The 16,187-nt window shown below is 39.0% G+C and overlaps 2 protein-coding genes across 4 annotated transcripts in view; both read left to right on the forward strand.

The window, feature by feature from the left end:
* arid4b (AT-rich interaction domain 4B) overlaps positions 1-2,755 on the forward strand; it is an 83,395-nt gene extending 80,640 nt beyond the window's left edge. For 2 of the 3 annotated variants that reach the window (XM_084391836.1, XM_084391838.1), the window contains 3 exons: positions 49-201; positions 289-435; positions 2,038-2,755. In XM_084391836.1, the coding sequence (XP_084247962.1) occupies positions 49-201; positions 289-435; positions 2,038-2,180 (443 nt within the window). In that variant the 3' untranslated portion in view covers positions 2,181-2,755. The remainder of the gene's footprint in view (positions 1-48; positions 202-288; positions 436-2,037) is intronic. The other variant, XM_084391837.1, reaches the window with a different exon arrangement.
* A 5,860-nt stretch (positions 2,756-8,615) lies between these two features.
* On the forward strand, positions 8,616-12,700 carry tomm20a (translocase of outer mitochondrial membrane 20). The gene is made up of 5 exons (XM_084392324.1): positions 8,616-8,860; positions 9,307-9,353; positions 10,390-10,471; positions 10,562-10,704; positions 12,263-12,700. Exons 1-5 carry the CDS (start codon positions 8,737-8,739, stop codon positions 12,305-12,307), a joined length of 441 nt encoding a protein of 146 aa, XP_084248450.1. The 5' UTR covers positions 8,616-8,736; the 3' UTR covers positions 12,308-12,700.
* Positions 12,701-16,187: the final 3,487 nt, after the last annotated feature.

Raw genomic sequence — 16,187 nt, forward strand, 5'->3', positions numbered from 1 at the left:
ATGTGAGGCCAGTCCAGTAACGCTGAGTGTGTGTGTGTGTGTGTGCAGCCCACAGCAGTGACAGCGAGGACCAGTGCATCAGCGAGAGCAAGAGCTCGAGCCGGACCCCCCCCTCAGGCCACCGGTACCAGAAACACGGAGAGCCGGATCATTCCCACTCCCGGGAACATCACGCCAGGACCAGGTGGACCTTCCAGATGTGTAAGTGCCAGGATTCCTGATAGTCTTAACCCGTTTGATGAGAATGGAATGTCTGACATCGGTTCCCTCTCGCTCCTGTCGATCCAGCGGACCTGGAGAAGATGAGCAGTCTCGAGCGGATCGCTTTCCTTCAGGAAAAACTGCAGGACATCAGGAATCACTACCTCTCGCTCAAATCTGAGGTGGCCTCCATCGACAGGAGACGCAAGCGCATGAAGAAGAAGGAGAGAGAGAGTAAGCGCTTATTCCAGTATTATTTATATACTTTTATAGTATTTATTCATATTTTTGCTTAGCTGTTTATTTTATATCATAATTAATTTGTAAATATTTTTAGTCATTTTGTTATGTGTAATATTAAAGTTATTTTTATTAAGTTAGTTTTAGTAATTTCAGAACATGAACTTAAAATGATTTTTAATTAGTTGCCAAGGCAACTTTTTTATATTATATATGTAATAATATAATATAATATATAATATAATATAATATAATAAAAAAAAAATCATAAAATATTTGTATAAATATTATAATAAATAATTTATTTCATCTTTAACTGCTGAAAATATTTTAAATAGTTTAGGTTGTAGTAATGTTGCTATGAGCTTTTGTTCTTTTTATATATTTTTTTATTTCTATTTTTTTGTTTAAAACAGGGTTTCCCACGCTGTCCCCACAATCTAAAAAAATTATAATTCAAGGCCCTGGAAAGTTTTAGCAAATAAACACACACAGATACAGGTCCTTGAAAGTGCTTGAATTTATTTTGTGCAAGAAGTTTTCTGGAAAAAATTCCATATTACTCCCTCCGCTCCGCTAATGTGTTACTTCACCAACACTTCGTGGCCTGTGCACACTAGCTTGCTTGATTTACGTTAGTTACACACATTTACGCGCTACATTAAGTGTTTCCAAGGGTGTAAGTTTGGTTTGAGAAGTGGGGGGGGGCACAAAATGGGGGAAAATGTTTTCGTACTTTAAAAAAAGGTAACACAAAAATAAATGTAATATTTACCTGTGCCCTTCCTGTCTAACAGGTATGAAATATATAGAAATTGAATAAGGTTATCAAACAGTCTGCACTGCATAAATTATAAATTAAATATAGATTAATCCTTATTAAAGCTACAAACGTTCTTTGGTCAAGAGCAGTGAGTGATTTGTTCTTTGGTTAACTTTACTGACTACAGAATTAGTGGCTGCTGTCACTTTAAGAGCAGCCGCTGCTGACAGGATCTCACGCATCTCATTTTCTCCTGTTCATTTAAGACTTTATTTAACTAATTTAAGACTGCTTTTCTGTAATGAGGATACTTGACAAAACTGACCCCCCCGTCCCCATAGGAGATTACGCCCCGTGAGTGTTTCCCGCGTGAGGTACTTTGTGTTGTACGTTGCCGTGACGTTCACGCGCAAACGAAACTACTACGATGGTTTTTGTTATTGAATTTTTGCCATGAAAATAGCCTTAGATGCTGACATGGCATTAAATAAAACTATCTATATACATTAATTTGGAGAAAAAAATATCTTTGTCATAGTATCCTTTCAGTTACCGCAGTCATCGCATGTGCTGCACTTTATTAGTACCATTTTGTGTTATTAGTTTTTTATTTATTATCTATTTACCTTTTTTAGAATTTAAAAGACAATAAAGAAAGATATTCTTTGATGAAATGAGATCTCTGATTGTAGTCCTTGAAAAACTCTGTACGAACCCTGTTCTTGGAATCACCGTTTTTCGCCAGTCCAAAGTTAGCAGGTTTTGAGGCTAGTTTGCTAGTCGTCTGATTCCCTCATGTGTCATGAACTAACCCATGAGCTCTTGTGTCCCAGCAGGCGCAGCGGTGGCCTCTTCATCCTCGTCCTCATCATCACCGTCCTCCAGCTCTCTGACGGCAGCTGTCATGCTAACGCTAGCCGAGCCGACGGTCTCCGGCGCTTCTCAAACCTCTGGGGTGTCTGTGGAGTGCAGGTGACAGGAATGAGGCGGTGTCGAGCAGCACAGAGCACTTAACCAGCACCCGGCTCGACCTCTGACCCCTGCACTAGTGGACGGACACACACTGACAAACGGGGAACAAGTATGACGAAACAATAGCCACCAGATACAGCAACAAGCACTATTTTATATCGACAACTGTTTCCTTGGCAAGCTAATTGCACTCAAGTGCACTTTTTCCTGAAAGTTGGGTCGAGTTTGACGATAAGACTATTTCTGTTTGTTTGTTTTACAAACCATCGCCACAATGTCCATGAATATTTTATCCTGAATATGAATTCCAACAGGTTCAGTCTCACCCGTAGTAGATCATGGGAGGCGTTTGAGACGGGAGACGAGGAGAGTCACTGACGGCCGTTACGCCGGTGACGCTCAGTGCCTTACAGCTCGAGGCACGCGTGAGGAATGCTGGGAAACGGTCAGCGCTGGGTCGATGTGTGTGTGTGTCATAACGCCTCCAGAAGAGTTCACTCACTCACAGGAAAGAGAATGTCTCGTTTATTTTTAATCACAACAGCGTCAAATCAGTCAAGGTCATATTTCACCCTAAAATCAAAAGGTGGGAAAGTGTGTGTGTGTGTGTATATATATACCCCCCTTTATAAAGCCATAAAAAAGTAAAAAGTAAAGTACTGCATTTAATTCCCCGGTTGGAAATTTTATATATATGTGTATGTATATGTCTATATATATATAATAACTGTATTACAGTGCTGAGAACCACCATTGACAATGACAATTAATTTAATTAATTATAATTTCAGTGAAAGAAGAGCTTTAATGGTCCTAAATATAGGTTTCATTAGGCAAGTGATTTGTTTTTATATGTATCAAATATGTAATTCACTATATTACATTAATGAGAATTTAATACATAATTCTCTATTAATAATTTCACAATCCAAAAAATCTTAATGGCCTTATAAAAAGGTTTCATTATGCAATATTTGTAGTGTTTTATATATAATTATGTATTAAATATATAATAAATACTGCATTACAGTATGTAATGAGAATTTCATACTGTATATAAGTAATAAAAACTAAATCTAGCAAAATGAAGCAAGATTTTTTTTAATTATATATATATATATATATATATATATATATATATATATATATATATATAGGTTTCAAAATATTCTAAAATAATATTATCATTTATAAAATACATATTTATATACGGTATATATAATATTTTGAAACCTATTTTTTATAGTTTTTCAATTAGATATATATTTAAAAAAAATTATTGCAGTAATGACAAATGATAGTAATGAGAATTGTATATTTAATAAATAATTATATATAATTTAATTTAACAATTGGGTAAAAAAAAAAAAAAGGGTAAAACAGTCCATTATGAGATGGTTTATATATAACAATGAAACATTTCCCAATAAGAAGAAATCTTGCATGATGAAACCTATTTTTAGTAGCGCTTTTATTAAAACTACTGTATTACAGTAATGAGAATCAGCATTGAGAATGATAATAATTACATATCAATCAATTTCCCAATTGGAAAAAAAGTATTTATATATACATACTGTTATTTATATATATATACACACAGTTTTATCTAGTTTTAGGGTGAAATACGGCTCGTTTTGTGGCTCTGGTCAGATGACACCTTATGAATGTTAAACCCCCATTTTGTCCAGTGTTTTTTTTTTTTTTTTCATGCTCTCAGTTAAAGCTGTATTGATCATCCCTTGATCTTCAGCGTTCCCCGCTCGGTCCTCCTCCTCCGCTCCGCGTGTTGGTCCCGTCGACAGAGAGCCGAGCGAGTCGGGCAAAGGGCTATCGAGCCGCGCGCTCGCCATGGAGAATTTGCGTTCAGTATCTCTGGAGGTGAAATGTATTATGATTGTTGACAATTTGAGAATTGAAGACTTTTTTCTGGCAGCCAGGATATCCTAAATGTATTTTACTACTGAGATCTACCCAGACCCTGTGGGTGGGGTTGTAATGGTTAATGTGGCAGTATTCAGAAGTGCAATGGCAGATTCATCTGGAATCATGTGCAATGACAGATGCCGATCTGTTGTGTGCGTAAGCCTTTGTGTGTTTGTGTCTTCCTTTTCTCCATTCCCCACCTCCTTTCTGCAATGCCATACATGCAAGGATGTCGAGTTATAAAGCACTGTGGGAAACGGGAAACACTTGTTTGGTTGCGTATGCTAGCAGTGAAGGGTGAACTGTGTGTGTGTGTGTGTGTGTGTGTGTGTGTGTGTGTGTGTGTGTGTGTGTGTGTGTGTGTGTGTGTGTTTAGCCAAAAATGAAAGTTGTTCCAAATGCATTTGATGTTATTTTCCCGTGCAACACAAAAGCAGACGTTTCTTTTCCATGTTTCACCAATTAATTGACACTAATTTCAGTCAAATCTATGCGATTTCAGAAGCACATTTGTCATAAAAACGGATGCTTGACTGAACATGCATGAATATTCTTCACGGAAAAATAACGGCATGGTTTGCAATGAGTGATCGTTCGTTTTTGGGTGAATTATTCCTTCACGAGTACTAGGAACATCATCACTTCCCTTCATTCATCGCTCTCTTTACTTACGATGGAGAAAACGTGCATTTATAACGAGAAGCCGTATGTGTGTATGTGTGTGTGTGTACAATGCTGAAGACATCTTTCCTTTGTATAGACTCCCTGTTGTATCATAACCTGAAGGACTGTAGCGTTTGGCACTTGTATGTAATTGTATGCCTTTGTTATACATTTGTATATTGAGAAGTGTGTTTTGAGTCGAGCTATTTAATATCTTGCACTGTTAATACCATGTACGTTTCTGTACAGTTTTACTGTTTTAACTGTAGCGTCTGTGTGCATTCGGAAGGTGAAGCATGTCCATTTTCTTATTCGTTCCTTTGCGTTTCGTTCTTTCACTTCGGTAGGAGTTTGTTTCGATTCAGTTTCTCACTTTTACGTTTCCTTCTCGTCTGTGTATTTCCGTTAAACTGTGCTTGTACTAGGCTTTTTCTTTCTTTCTTTTTTTATAATGTGGTATTTTCCAAACTGTACATGAAGTGTAAAGTTTTATGGATCTTTGCAAAAATGTTCAGAGACCGTTTGTGAACGAGAGAGAGAGAGAGAGAGAGAGAGAGAGAGAGAGAGAGAGAGAGAGAGAGAGAGAGTGACAAAGCTTAACGGAAAGTTCTATCATATTTATTAAGCTCATCAGAAGATGGACAGTGTGTAATTTATTGTACAAATGTAAGCAGAAAAGCCTTTGAAATAAATGCCATAGTTTGTGACTCTAATGTCCTCTTCACTGTGTATCAGAGATGATTGATTGATGATGCTACAGTATTATAGAGTTGATCTGGTGTGTTTTCAATGGAAACTTGTTTCCGACGCGGAATTACAAATACAAAAAAAAAGGTAAATGTGACTTTTTATCTCACAATTCTGAGGAAAAAAGGTACAGTACAGTGATTGCGAGTTATAAACTCGGATTTGCGAGCGATAGTCAGAACTGCGAGTTTATAGCTCAAAAAGTCACGTTTTTCAAAAGTCAAAATCTTCGTTTTGTTCATGGGTGGAAACAAGCTTCTATAGAGGGAATGTGTTGATGTCACCTCCCGCCGGACTGAGTGGCAGAAGAGCTGCTGTGGGACTGGATTTAATAGGAGAAACTGCAAAAATGCAAGTAAAACAAATGATTATCAGTTTAGACTAAAGGTTGGACTCGATATAGTGTTCCTTACAACTTACCAAAGACCCAGTGATCCGTGGATATCAACATACAGCAGGAATCATGTTTCCTGACGTTAATATGAGCCTGATTTAAACGCCGGGGAAATACATAAAGCCAATTTGCCTGTGAACGCTGTATATAAACACAATATAGGTCTAAATCTGGGTGATCACTTATATCAATGTTATATATCATCATATCGTCCAGCTTTAAAACTTGTGTAGTTTTTTGTCAGTGTTTATTTAAAAACATCTAATTATTTAGAATATACGATGGTAAATATTAAATTAAGTTACAATATGATTTTACCACATATTGACACAAAATGATAACTGCAAATCCCCCTTTCTCTGCCTGGATCAGTGGTTTCTGTGATTTGCAGCGATGCATTTTCTTCTCTGTTCTGTAGCTTTCGGCAGTCTGTAAAAACACACCTCTGATTTCTTGTCAAATCTAGTTGTACAGTCGATCTCAAAGCTCTTTCCTGTTTTAGATGTGTTTTGTGTGTTTTTCGCAGCATTCGCGCTGTTTTTGCCCAGTGTCGGTCCTTCATATATGCAAAATACACATGATGCGTCCCCACACCACCAGGGGGCCCCCTTGCGCTCAGATGATTTATTGACTATGGATACGATTATTCGAATTTTAGTTTTGGCTTCCAACGATTATGAAATCATGTCGCATTCTGTTCCTTCCCTTTAAAGCGTTTCCCTTCCTGCGTAACATCCAAATCAGTCAAATCATGTGACATGACTGTCATAATATACAGTCTCCTGCCTGATGTGCTCAAAAAAACACCGGAAGAAGCTGTTCCAGAAGCGGCTTTCTGTGTGCACGATCCAAGACGGAGCAAAACACGGACAAGTATGGGATACTTTGGCCAATTACACACAGAAATATGTCAAAATGCATATCTTGGCGAGTTTTACCTTAAAGTCCTCTTGTAGTCAATCATTTTATCCCTTAAAACTCATCTTTGATCACCAAAATGACATATTTAAATGTTTTTTCCTTGAAAAAAATTCTTCATGTCTTAAAATATCTTGAATGTAACTCGACACCCTTGCCTCATTTAGTATGCGCGGTTCTATGAATATGCAAATGCACTCCACTCACTCACTCAGCTCCGAGATCCACTGGTTGACGATCACACGTTGATCTGATTGGTTACAAGGTAGTTTGTGACGTCAGAAACACCAGCGATTTCAAAGCGTGTGTTTGAGACTGTCTTTGGTTCACTGCAGTTTTAAGGAGGAAATACTCAGCAATGGTGTCGACTTATGAATTTACACATGGTTTGTCTTAAAGCATATTAAAAACACCACATAGACACATAAACTACATCAGAAGCTGGATTTTCACCATGGGGACTTTAAACAAAGTTGGTTATTTCTTAAGTGATCATAAACTGTTGGGAAAGTAATCGAACGCTTGTCAGTATATCTGTGCATTTGGTCTTAAAGTGACAGTCACCTGATAAACCTGCGCTCTCTGTCTTTTAATGTTAATCAAACAAGAGAATCACTCACTGCTCTTCACTGAATAACTTTAGTAACTTTAATAAGAATCTATGTATATTTAATTCATATGGTGAAGACTATACAGATGTTTACATTGATTACTTTATTCAAATTCTGTATTATTAGTAGGCTAAATTGATGTTTAATTTTTTTATGGTATTACTGACCATTTCAACTCACCCCAGACAGCGACATAGTGTCGGCCCAGATCTGGCCAGAAGTCGAGGACCGGCACTGATTCTGCCTATTTGTGGAGATGTAAAATATCTTCTGAATAATAGCAGATCCTGGCCAATCATTCATTTGTATGGGTATATATGTATTTTTGACATATATATGTATGTGTGTGTGTGTGTGTGTGTGTGTGTGTGTGTGTGTGTGTGTGTGTGTGTGTGTGTGTGTGTGTGTGTGTGTGTGTATGTAAATAAATATATATATATGTATGTGTGTGTGTGTGTAAATAAAAAATAAATATATATGTATGAATGTATGTGTGTGTGAATAAAATATATATATGTGTGTGTGTGTGTGTAAATAATATATTTATGTGTATGTGTGTGTGTGTAAATAAAAAACAATAATAAAAAAAATGTGTGTGTGTATGTGTAAATAATATATATGCGTGTGTGTGTGTGTTCTTCCCTAGTTTTAGCGCTTGTTCAGAATAAAGGAAATCAAGCCAGCATGAGTCAGGTGAGAGTCATTATTACACTAATAAGAAGCATTAAACCATGTAGGAATGCTATTATTGGCGCTAGTAGTAACATTTAAAAGGTTACTGACGAAATGATTTTATGTCAGCAAATCCAGTCTATTTTAGTCAAAAGAGTTATAAAAAATTAAACTATATATATATATATATTTTTTTTTAAGTATATATATATATATATTTATAAATGTGAAGAAAGTCACTGGTATATGTTTTACTATTATTATTATTCAAACATTATACATGGACTTTCGTTCAAAAACAAATATTAAACATTATACATTAAACTGTAAAAAAAAGGGGGGGGGGGATTTGTCTGTAATTTTTTAATTAGTACACTTGCATTCATGAATGTGATATTAGGTGAAAAGTAAAGTAAATTAATTAAACCGTTTTTTTTCTCCATTCTTTTCAGAATATTAATTGAAGCTATAAAGAGCATTTGACGCGGTGTTTGTTCTTTCAGGCGTCTGCAGCGAACACCTTCACACTGCTGTCGTCACTCACAGGGGTCCTTCCGCCGCTCTCTCGTCCGTGAGCACGAGGACGTGCAGCAGCAGCAGCAGCAGCAGATCTCCGTTAACGCGCCGCGATGATCGGCGGCAAACCGAGCGCGATCGCCGCGGGCGTCTGTGGCGCGCTCCTCATCGGGTACTGTATCTATTTCGACAGAAAACGACGCAGCGATCCGAACTTCAAAACCAGACTGCGTCAACGTGAGTCACGAGATCCACCAGACTAGTTAACACAATACTAGGACGCTGTTTACGTAAGACTGGTTCGTTTTACTTCTCATGCAGTGAGCTGGTGTTTAGATTACAGTACCGTGTCTTTATAATACATAGTCACGTTCAGCCAGTTTCAGATTATAGTCGTATTTTGACCCAGGATGTCATGCACGTACTATTGATTCATTGAATCGGTTCCTTTGAACGACTCGTATGAACGCTTCACCTGTGTAAGTGCAGCTACAGATGAAGAAGAATCGTATTGGCTGAACTGAATCACAATCAGCTTAGTTTGGTCACGTGGGTTTTGTGTGTTTGATTCAAGATTTTTATTAGTTATGTACATCTTAATTATATATATATATATATATATATATATATATATATATATATATATAAGTCTGTTGTTTAATGTGCTTTTTTCTTCTTTTTAGGGAGGAAGACTCAAAGAGCTGCTCAAGATAAATCTGGACTTGCTCAAGTAGGTCAAACGTCTGATCACATTTAGATGTTTGAGGATGAATCCTTCTGTTCCTCTAAAGCAGTTTTCCATCGTGTGATCATCCTTGACCCCATTCTACATTTAAAGACGACTACATGTTTTTTGTGTAGAAAGACCAAAGAAAAAATATTATAAATGTGTAAAATATTATTTAACATATAAATGTTCTGTTATAATATTGTTTTTATTTCAATGACAATGAAACTGTTATGAATGCATTTTATTTATTATTTAAATCATTTTTATTATTTTAGTTTTTTATTTTAACCATCTTTATTGTAATCCAATTAAGTTCGGTCTTGTTTAAATAACTTATTATTTTTGTTGAAACATTGAATGCATGTTAATCGTTGTTTATTTTAATCAATTTAGTTAAGCCTTATTGTTTTTTAAATCTCTAAATTTTTCCATTAACCCCTTTTTTTATGAATTTATTCAAATAATTTTGTATTTATTTTATCATTTGTCATATCATTGTCATTTTTATTATCACATAATTTTTTTTTAGTTAGGTCTTATTTTATTATTATTATTGTTCTTTACTTTTTCCCATGCCTTTCTCGTTTATTTTTATTCAAATTGTTTATTTTAATCAATTGAACTATTTGGTTAGATCCTTTTTTTTTACATTTTCATATATTTTAATACTTTTTCTATTTTTTTTTTTTTTTTTTAATCATTTGTATATTTCTATATAATATTTGTAGTTGGGTCTTATTCTATTATTCATTTATTCTACTATTTATCATGGACCCCCTAATATTTAAACTTTTATGAATTCATTCAAATCATTTTTAAATTAATTGTAATAATCATTGTAATCAAATGAACTATTCAGTTAGATCACTTTATTTATTTTAATAATTTTCCCATTTATTTTAATCTTTTTTTTTTGTTAGGTCTTACTTTATTATTTTTTTTATTTTTTCAATGCATTTTTCCGTGGACCCCTTATACTCATTTGCAAGTGCTTTATGACGGTGAAGGTTTGACTGTCGGTCTTTATATCCTCCAGCTGCCAGATCTTAAAGATGCCGGAGCCGTGCAGAAGTTCTTCCTGGATGAGATCCAGCTGGGCGAGGAGCTTCTGGCTCAGGGTGAGGCATCCGTCTCACTATCATCTGGGTTTACACACACACACACACACACACACTCTGAAGTGCTAAACGCCCACATGTTTTCCTCAGGAGACTACGAGAAGGGTGTGGATCACCTGACCAATGCGATCGCAGTGTGTGGCCAACCACAGCAGCTCCTGCAGGTGCTCCAGCAAACGCTGCCCGCGCCGGTCTTCCAGATGCTGCTCACCAAACTCCCCTCCATCAGCCAGGTGAGCGCCACTCCTCACTGCACACCTGTGAGGGCTGGGATCCAACATCACTTCCAATTCTGGAAGCGAATACTTATGATATTAAAATTTCGATTCCTCTTATCGATTCCTTTGTGAGCATTTCGATATGACTTTAAGCCATTCAACCGCAAGACGACTCGTGTGCTGTTTTATGTGTTTCGCACACATCCAGAGCTCGCTCACAGAAAATGTGATTTTTAACCAAGCGCGAGACGACTTGCCGTAACTCTGTCTGACGCACCCACTGCTAGCCTAGCTTAGCACAAAGACTGGAGGTAAATGGCTCCAGCTAGCATACTTCTCCCAATAAGTGACAAAATAACGCCAACATTTTCCTGTTTACATGTGATTTGTATAGTCACAGCGTGTACAAATAACAAGGTCACATGAGACACAGCCATCTTCTAACCGTATAGACCAATTATAGGTTTGTAAACATCCGGGATGCGCGCGCATCGTGGTTGCAGAAAGACCCGTTTAACAGCTGATCATTACACGGATATGGATAAGGATAAGAATAATACTAATAGTTCGATTTAAAACATTTTTTTATACAGATTTACGATTCTGGCAACCGACTGCACAACACGAAATTTTTCCGGATGTTGTCTTTTGGTCCCGACATGCGCAGTAGAACCTGCGTGACGCCGTGTGACGTAGGGTGATAATTCCCCTATACATACTGGGAACTATATTCTCAGAAGGCGAAGCACTGCTACTTCTGCGGAGTGATTTACTCCAACTCTGAGTGAACTCTCTGCTTCTCACGGGGCTTCTCAGGCACTGCGAGCAAATCACTCCACAGAAGTAGCAGTGCTTCGCCTTCTGAGAATATAGTTCCCAGTATGTATACGGTTAGAAGATGGCTGTGTCTCATGTGACCTTGTTATTCGTACACGCTGTGACTATACAAATCACAACATGTAAATAGGAAAATGTTGGCGTTATTTTGTCACTTATTGGGAGCAGTATGCTAGCTGGAGCCATTTACCTCCAGTCTTTGTGCTAAGCTAGGCTAGCGGTGGGTGCGTCAGACAGAGTTACGGCACGCACGGAGGTGAGAAGGGTGTGTGTGGACTTATCTAACTCTGGGGGATACGGGGAATAAGATAAAGTCCCAAAAAGTCGGCGTGTTCCTTTAAGCTGTTGATTTTTGTTCATGATATTCAACTACAATTAAATGTTTTGCAATAAGACTAAATGTGAATATAATATAAAAAAATTTTTTTTTTTACCGTATTGGAATCGAAATTAGGAATCAATAAGGATCAGAATCAATAAGCAGAATTGGAGTAGTTAAAACTGAAGCGATACCCAGCCCTACCCCTGTGCATTCTTTAAAACCCCCCACGAGCCACGTGTCGCTTCTGGGACAAGAAAGAATGCGAGAGAAAACCAAGAACTAACCAAAGTTAAATGTCTTTGCAGTGACTTTTAGCTATTTCACCTCTTGAACACTGAGATATGTCATTGACATTATGCGACGTTAGGCTGTTCTCGAGCTGACCTTGTGACCTCTGTGTTCTCCTGTTCACAGCGGATAGTGAGCTCTCAGAGTCTGGAGGAAGACGATGTCGAGTGAAACGCGACGGACCTTCTGATCTTCTATTTATCATGTTTATTCCTGTGTTTGGTTGCACATCGATCCCGACCACTTCCTGTTCCTGGTGTTTGCATTGACATTGTTCGTATAAAATGGATGTTTTTTTTTATTCTAAACATGATCTAACGTAGACACTATTTCAGACACTATTTCAATGACAAGCAAATTATAAAGGTCATCAGTTCATAAGCACTCGGTTCCTTTTAATGTAATTTCTGGATATTTCTCACATTTAGTGGTTGATCATATCAAGGATGGATGGATCTATTAGCAATATTAATCAGATGTTTTTGTTTATGAATCTTGTTTTTGTATGCACTGAACTTTAAATAATAGATTCTTCTTTGTATTCATTAAATAATTTAATCTAAATGTCTTTTCTCTCCTGTTATTTATGCATTTATTGTTTTTCTGCTGCACATTTCACTGCAGTGCTGCTGCTGATCTGTGGATTGCCGTTCTCCTCCTCTAGGAGGCAGCGCACACACACATTCTGATCAACTGAACTTCAGTTGAGGGGAATTGAAGAGACATGGACAGGGTTTTTAATGTTAAAGCGTCTATCCTGGTTTACTGTTTTTTTTTTTTCTAAATTAACATTTAAATCGGTAAAATCATCAATCTATCTTCCAAAAGATGTTTAGTCTAACCCTGATTCACTACGGTAAGCCTATTATAGAGTGGATGTTGCGTATTATGAAGTGTTAATGCATTAGATCTGTCAGGAGGGTTTTTGGGGGAAACGACATGCGTCACTCGCCCGTGCAAGTCTCCTCGTATCCGTAAGTTGCTCTGGCTACTTTGCTGTGTGTGTGTGTGGCAGGGGTTAGTTGAGTGTGTGTGTGTGTGAGTGGCAGGGGTTAGTTGAGTGTGTGTGTGTGAGTGGAAGGGGTTAGCTGAGTGTGTGTGTGAGTGAGTGGCAGGGGTTAGTTGAGTGTGTGTGAGTGGAAGGGGTTAGCGGAGTGTGAGTGAGTGGCAGGGGTTAGTTGAGTGTGTGTGAGTGAGTGGCAGGGGTTAGTTGAGTGTGTGTGTGTGTGTGTGAGTGGAAGGGGTTAGCTGAGTGTGTGTGAGTGGCAGGGGTTAGTTGAGTGTATGAGTGGAAGGGGTTAGCGGAGTGTGTGTGAGTGGAAGGGGTTAGCTGAGTGTGTGTGAGTGGCAGGGGTTAGTTGAGTGTGTTTGAGTTGAATGGGTTAGTTGAGTGTGTGTGAGTGGAAGAGGTTAGTTGAGTGTGTGTGTGTGAGTGGCAGGGGTTAGTTGTGTGAGTGGCAGGGGTTGGTTGAATGTGTGTGTGAGTGGCAGGGGTTGGTTGAATGTGTGTGTGAGTGGCAGGGGTTGGTTGAATGTGTGTGTGAGTGGCAGAGGTTAGTTGAGTGTGTGGTGTGAGTGGCAGGGGTTAGTTGAGTGTGTGTGAGTGGCAGAGGTTAGTTGAGTGTGAGTGGCAGGGGTTAGTTGAGTGTGTGTGTGAGTGGAAGGGGTTAGTTGAGTGTGTTTAAGTGAGTGAGTGGCAGAGGTTAGTTGAGTGTGTGTGTGAGTGGCAGGGGTTAGTTGAGTGTGTGTGAGTGGCAGGGGTTAGTTGTGTGAGTGGCAGGGGTTAGTTGAGTGTGTGTGAGTGGCAGGGGTTAATTGAGTGTGTGTGTGAGTGGCAGGGGTTAGTTGTGTGTGTGTGTGAGTGGCAGGGGTTAGTTGTGTGTGTGTGTGAGTGGCAGGGGTTAGTTGAGTGTGTGTGTGAGTGGCAGGGGTTAGTTGAGTGTGTGTGTGTGAGTGGCAGGGGTTAGCTGAGTGTGTGTGTGAGTGGCAGAGGTTAGTTGAGTGTGTGTGAGTGGCAGGGGTTAGTTGAGTGTGTGTGAGTGGCAGGGGTTAGTTGAGTGTGTGTGAGTGGCAGGGGTTAGTTGAGTGTGTGTGTGTGAGTGGCAGGGGTTAGTTGAGTGTGTGTGAGTGGCAGGGGTTAGTTGAGTGTGTGTGTGAGTGGCAGAGGTTAGTTGAGTGTGTGTGTGTGGTGTGTGAGTGGCAGGGGTTAGTTGAGTGTGTGTGAGTGGCAGGGGTTAGTTGAGTGTGTGTGTGTGTGTGTGAGTGAGTGGCAGAGGTTAGTTGAGTGTGTGTGTTGTGTGAGTGGCAGGGGTTAGTTGTGTGTGTGTGTGTGTGTGTGTGTGAGAGTGAGTGGCAGGGGTTAGTTGAGTGTGTGTGTGTGTGTGTGTGAGTGGCAGGGGTTAGCTGAGTGTGTGTGAGTGGCAGGGGTTAGTTGTGTGTGTGTGTGTGTGTGTGTGTGTGTGTGTGTGAGTGGCAGGGGTTAGTTGAGTGTGTGTGAGTGGCAGGGGTTAGTTGAGTGTGTGTGTGAGTGGCAGGGGTTAGTTGAGTGTGTGTGTGAGTGGCAGGGGTTAGCTGAGTGTGTGTGAGTGGCAGAGGTTAGCTGAGTGTGTGTGTGAGTGGCAGGGGTTAGTTGAGTGTGTGTGTGTGTGTGTGTGTGTGTGTGAGTGGCAGGGGTTAGTTGAGTGTGTGTGTGTGAGTGGCAGGGGTTAGCTGAGTGTGTGTGAGTGGCAGGGGTTAGCTGAGTGTGTGTGTGAGTGGCAGGGGTTAGTTGAGTGTGTGTGTGAGTGGCAGGGGTTAGCTGAGTGTGTGTGAGTGGCAGAGGTTAGCTGAGTGTGTGTGTGTGTGTGTGTGTGTGTGAGTGGCAGGGGTTAGCTGAGTGTGTGTGTGAGTGGCAGGGGTTAGTTTTCACAGTGAGGTTGACATGGAGCTGCTAAATCTCCAGAGAATCACCGTTTGAATCAAACGCTGAACAGAGAGTCTGCTGACAACAAGAGAGCGAGACTGAGCTCGTAATAAAAGAAGAATCAACATCAGCTTGGCTTTTCAGAGATGAAGAACTGAGGGATTTGAAATGTTGTAAAAGCGAGATGATGGTGTTTTTATTACTCAACGGGTTAGTAAGGTGTTTTATTGAACAGATAATCTGTCATGCGTATCTCTAACAGAGTTCACTGTAAAGCATTATCTTTGTGAAGAGTCATATTCATATTCGTCCACACAGTCACGCAGAGCCGAAGCACAACCAAAATATTCCTCAGCAAAATCCATGCAGTTTTGTTTTTTAACCACTAGAGGGCCAAAAGTTACATATAGCGTAGTGTACACTGGTCAACACCAATGTTGTTTGTCACGGTATACTATAATACTGCTCTTACAAAGTCTGCATTATAACCTATATTATGTGCATAGTTTACCATTTTTATGTATAAATGCTCATAACTACTACATTCTCCAAAATATGTGGTATGAAACAGCATTCATTATCCCACAATGCAATGCACTACACTCCTATTTAAGTTTGAGACGAATTGACCAAAGTAATATAAGCTTTTCTTGATTCACTATTTGACTGAAGTTTTACCAGGAGTTTGACTTTCTTAAACCAGTTTGGATTAAAAGTGCTGTGAAAAAAAAAAAAGAAGCATTATAGCAATTAAAAGGTAAATGTGTAAACGCACAATTGCAAAGATGAGATTTTAACTTTTAAATGCATGCAGTTGCTTTAAAAATGCTACAATAGAGATGTGGCATTCTCTCTCGCTGTAAACTATTATCTTAAACTGGATGAAACGACTTGTGTGGTTTAGTCTAAGCACAGATGGTTGGACATGACAATTCCCTGCTGAAATACATAAATCTGACACAGAGTCTGTGATGAGAAGCTGAGCGCCGGTGGAAGTTATGATGGGCTGGAGTTTGAGTTTTCTCTCGGCCTGTGTGAGCTGATCTATGTGTTTTGGGTTTGAACCCGTCATTATAACCTGGAATCTGGCACTCGCGGATCACTGAACTGTTCGCTGGAAGAAACAGCAGAAGGGAAATAAATCCAGCT

This window comes from Rutilus rutilus (assembly GCF_951802725.1).
Source record: "Rutilus rutilus genome assembly, chromosome: 20".
Lineage (NCBI taxonomy): Eukaryota > Metazoa > Chordata > Actinopteri > Cypriniformes > Leuciscidae > Rutilus > Rutilus rutilus.